Source organism: Macadamia integrifolia, chromosome 1, assembly GCF_013358625.1.
Source record: "Macadamia integrifolia cultivar HAES 741 chromosome 1, SCU_Mint_v3, whole genome shotgun sequence".
Lineage (NCBI taxonomy): Eukaryota > Viridiplantae > Streptophyta > Magnoliopsida > Proteales > Proteaceae > Macadamia > Macadamia integrifolia.
In genome coordinates, this window is record NC_056557.1 from 24957521 (window position 1) to 24961854 (window position 4334).

At 35.6% G+C, this 4334-nt stretch overlaps 1 protein-coding gene across 2 annotated transcripts in view; it reads right to left on the reverse strand.

Annotated features, from left to right (window-relative positions):
• Positions 1-778: 778 nt before the first annotated feature.
• The window catches only part of LOC122086295 (protein ACCELERATED CELL DEATH 6-like), a 4847-nt gene continuing 1291 nt past the window's right edge, over positions 779-4334 (reverse strand). For both annotated transcript variants that reach the window (XM_042655060.1, XM_042655051.1), the window contains 3 exons: positions 3679-3711; positions 2360-2802; positions 779-1569 (listed from right to left, as the gene is read on the reverse strand). In XM_042655060.1, the coding sequence (XP_042510994.1) occupies positions 943-1569; positions 2360-2802; positions 3679-3711 (1103 nt within the window). In that variant the 3' untranslated portion in view covers positions 779-942. The remainder of the gene's footprint in view (positions 1570-2359; positions 2803-3678; positions 3712-4334) is intronic.

Here is a 4334-nt window from a genome sequence, read left to right on the forward strand (position 1 = left end):
TGAAAATTGACATGAATGGAGTTTAATCCATGTTATCCTTGCTCTAATTTCCGGGGGAAGAAGAGAGTAAAGAAGGTGAGATGGAAAGAGGACCAAATGAATTGGATTAGAGGTTTTTTGGGTTCAATCAACTCATACTTAGGTTTGAATTCTTATAATTTAATGCTTATCCCATGTTAAGAGGATCATGACTTACATAATCGTAAAAGGTTGTTTACTCTTAAGACTAGAACAAGTGGATGAATTCTAACCTTCATGATGTTATACATTATATTTGGGGCTTTTGATGACACTTAAGGGCTTTGCCATTACAGTGTATATGCATATTAAACAGGTTATCCATGTCCATGTCTCGCGCAGGAAAGGCCCAAAGCCAATCCGAAGGAACAGTAAAGCTTTATAGTCTTTCTGTCTAGGTGCAGGCAGTTGGGAAACATTCAAGTACCTAAAAAAGCCAGCTACATCGGAGCTATTATGATGGAGCTTAAGTCATATAAATTCTCCTTTGTTATGGAGGTAAACAGACTCCCCCTTGTATTACATTCATTTTGATACAGGATTTAATGATGTATCAATTCAATCTAGGAATGAATTGACAGATATACTCATCAGGTAAGTTTCATCCTGAACAGAATTTACATGGCAATATGATGGTTGAAAAATGATTGAAAATTTCACTTTGGACTCTTGCTCTAATGGCAGATACACAAAGGTAAAATTCCACCCTGCCTCTTCCATTGTGTTCTTGAATACACAATTACTGAACCAGCACATTACTAACTACAAAAAAGAGAACCAGGAACAGAATAAGAAAAAAAGGGGGAGGGGGTGGAGTGGAAAGAAGAAGAAGAAGAATAAAAAAGGCTGCAAGAGAATGATTTTTAAATCAATTAAGTCCCTTGTAGCATAAAATCAATTTGTAAACAAGTAACACACCACTAGCTACATTAATTTGTGTTTGTAATGGTAAGAAATAGAGTGCAAAAGCACATCTACAATGTAGCAAAAGGAGGGGAACATTATATCTACATAGATAAGGATGACTGCTGCCATAACAACTATGACAGCTAAAATTCCAAAGGCAAGTTCTATGACTCTAAATTCGGCATTTGTCACAGATATGAGTGCATATACAAATGCTAAAACTGTATAGTTCACTGCGAAGAGGACAGAGTTGCCTACAACAAGGTATTTGAGTGGCAAGATTAGGTAAAAATCATTCCTATGAAAGCGAGACAGGTAAGCGGACAAGCAGGCAGTTATGGATAAAAGTGAGAAGAACAATGCTACTGAAGCATATATATAAAATGAGAAGAAATAAGTTGTTGTTTTGGAGAAAATAGGGAGACCAGAATCCTGGTCATAACCACCAGGAACAGCAAATGATGCAGTGAAGTTGATGGTTGCAATTAAGGTTGAGATGAATATGGAGTTCTCTGAATCTTCCTTAACGTTCTGCACGCTCGTCTCTAACAAGCTCTTGTGGGTATCATTGAATAACTCATCTGCTGTTTTGCCATTGCTATTTTGAAGATGTAATAGATGAACTAGGGAAACATCCTTTATTTGCTACAAACAAAAATAAGAACATTAATAACCATTAAATCAATAAAAGCACAATATTGGAAACAATTAAAAGCTAAATTATGCAAAAGGGAATGAATCTTGTTGGGACTTGGGTAGAACTAACTCATCCTTAAAAGCTAGCCGTTAAGGAGAAGGTGTCTATAACTACATCAACTTGCAATGCATAGTTCAACCTATTACCTTGGCTCATGCCACAAGATTGGGCATGGACTGCATAAAACAGTTGCACAGTGGCTTACCATGATCAAATGAGTATACTTATGTTCTCTTTAATGCCTCATTTGGTATGATATCTATTTAAATTTCGGATTGATTTTCATGAAATAGTCGACAAGTAGATATAAGAAATCGATTAAGTAGTTTATTTCTAAGAATAGATTCTCTATATTTTCTTGGGAGAGGGTGGTGGTGGCGTAGTGGTGGTGGGGGGAGGTGCAGAGCTGGGAAGTGTTGGTGGTGGTGAGACCATCAGGAGAAGAAGAAGAGCGGTGTTCTATTTTTAACATGAAATAGCTGCTTTGCTTATCGAATTAACTATGTGCTCATTAAAGAGCAATAGTGAATGCAATTTCATTTTTGAATTTGAAAAACCTCACCTATTTCAAAATTTTAGTAAACTTTGATTTCTATGTCACTGAAATAAGGTGCGAAAATCAAACCAAACAAATTGAGAAATATAAATCATCTATGAAATTGCAATAGAAATAGAAATCATACAAAATCAGGCCAGCTTATACGTAGGGTATTGTGGTTGAAGGAATAACAAAAATACCTTGAACCAGAACATCTCGCGCCACATTTTTTGTGACGATGGTTCAATATTCTTCTCTTGATGATGATCAGCATACTCTGCTGCAAGATGCAATGCTGTGTTCTTCATATTATCGACATCCGCAACCATCTTAATTGTAAGAAAGCCCCTTGATTTCAACAGCTTAAGAACTCCCACTTGCCTATACTCAGCTGCTAAATGAAATATGTTCTTCCCATTCTCATCAAGAAAATCAATAGACTTGGGGCATTCATTGAGGATCACATCTATAACCTCCACAATACCAGACCTTGCAGCTAACATAAGAGTGTCATTGATTATATTTCTTGTAGGTGAATTCTGTTCCATATATTCAACTTCTTTTCTTATCAAGAGTTTTGCCAGATCTAGTGCCAATTTATGCTTTTGCTTCACATCATCAATTTCTCTAAGATATGGAAACCCTACAAAAATAACATTTTACATGTCAAGCTGTGCCTATTCAAATTGCTTTCCTATGTTTTCATTCTATATTTATTTATCTTTTTTCCTTTTTGTCCATTCAAAAGTAATACTGAACCTCATTTGATTGGTAAATTGGTTCCTACACTCCTATAGGAGCCAAGGAACCTATGCCTACACACCCACTATTCCCTTGCCATGTGGACAGCTGATGTGGCTAATCTAATTGGTATAGAGAGGTCATGGTGTGGATCAAACACACATCACATTTCAAAAGTTAAATGAATCAAATACACTTCCATGTATTGACATACATTCCCAGCCTTGCATGCCCATGCACACTTATGGTACTCCAACCACTACTCTACGGAACATAGGGAGCATTTCCTACTATTGACACATAGGAACCGACTAAAATATAGTATTTTTATTTTTTTCGTAACATATGGAGAGTTAATTTTCCTTCTCTCAGTTGCGAAAGATGATGAAGAGTTGTACTACCATGACCCATTGGTGGATGAAAGATTCGCCCTTCATAAAGCAAATAGAAACTCATAGCAAACAAAATGTGACTTTGCAATTGGGACCCAAACATTTTTTGCTGTTGAAAGGACTCCTAGAACAGTGCAAAGGGAAATTTGGATCTTTGTACAATTGGGGAGAGTAATTATGTGATCATAATGGTGGATGAACGGACAATCACCATGGATGAAGGAAAACTTACTCCTAATAACTATTTCAAATTTTCTCTAAAAAGAACTACCTAGTGCACGAGGCTCCCACTACTACAGGGTCTGGGCGAGGTAAATTTTCTCTAGTTAACTATATTAGTTAGCATTTTATTCATCCCATCACAGGTTATGGTATGTCATACTCACATCTAAATTTATTAACTAATTGTCTGATCATCCCTGCAAGAGAAGAGAAGAGAGAATGTGTCAATTACTCATGAAGAACAAATGGAAGAAACTCTTAAATTTAATTTAGGTAAAATGAAGGATCAACTATTTCTGAAATTTTAGTCGTAAGTCTAAATTAGCAGGGGCAGATCATTTCAAGGTCTATGGCTAAGATTTTTTTTTTTTTTTAATCATAAGCATTGAAAGTATTATTAAAATAAATCTGAGTCAGAGAAACTCCATCTCATGAAAGAAAAGTTTACATGAAAACGAAGTGCAGAACCCACCAAACAAATGACAAACCTAACACAGGCTATAGTTGCCAAAAAATAGGCCTCCTTATAAGAGGAATGAGAAATATATTGAAACAATACAAGAGAAAAAACAGAAATTAAGGCTACGTTTGGTAGTCATTTAGTTCCAGAAACGACGTTTCGTGTCAAAAACAGAATTTGCAGTTTCTATGCCAAAATGCCGTTTTAAAACAAAAAAATAGTGTTTAGTAAACCTGTTTCAAGAATGATTATCCTAGTTTTCATTTTTTTTTTTTCTGTATTTGGACTGAAACGGAAATGAACAAGGTTTTGTCACTCCATCATTTTGCGTTTCTAGCATTTTTTTCCCTTTTCGTTAAA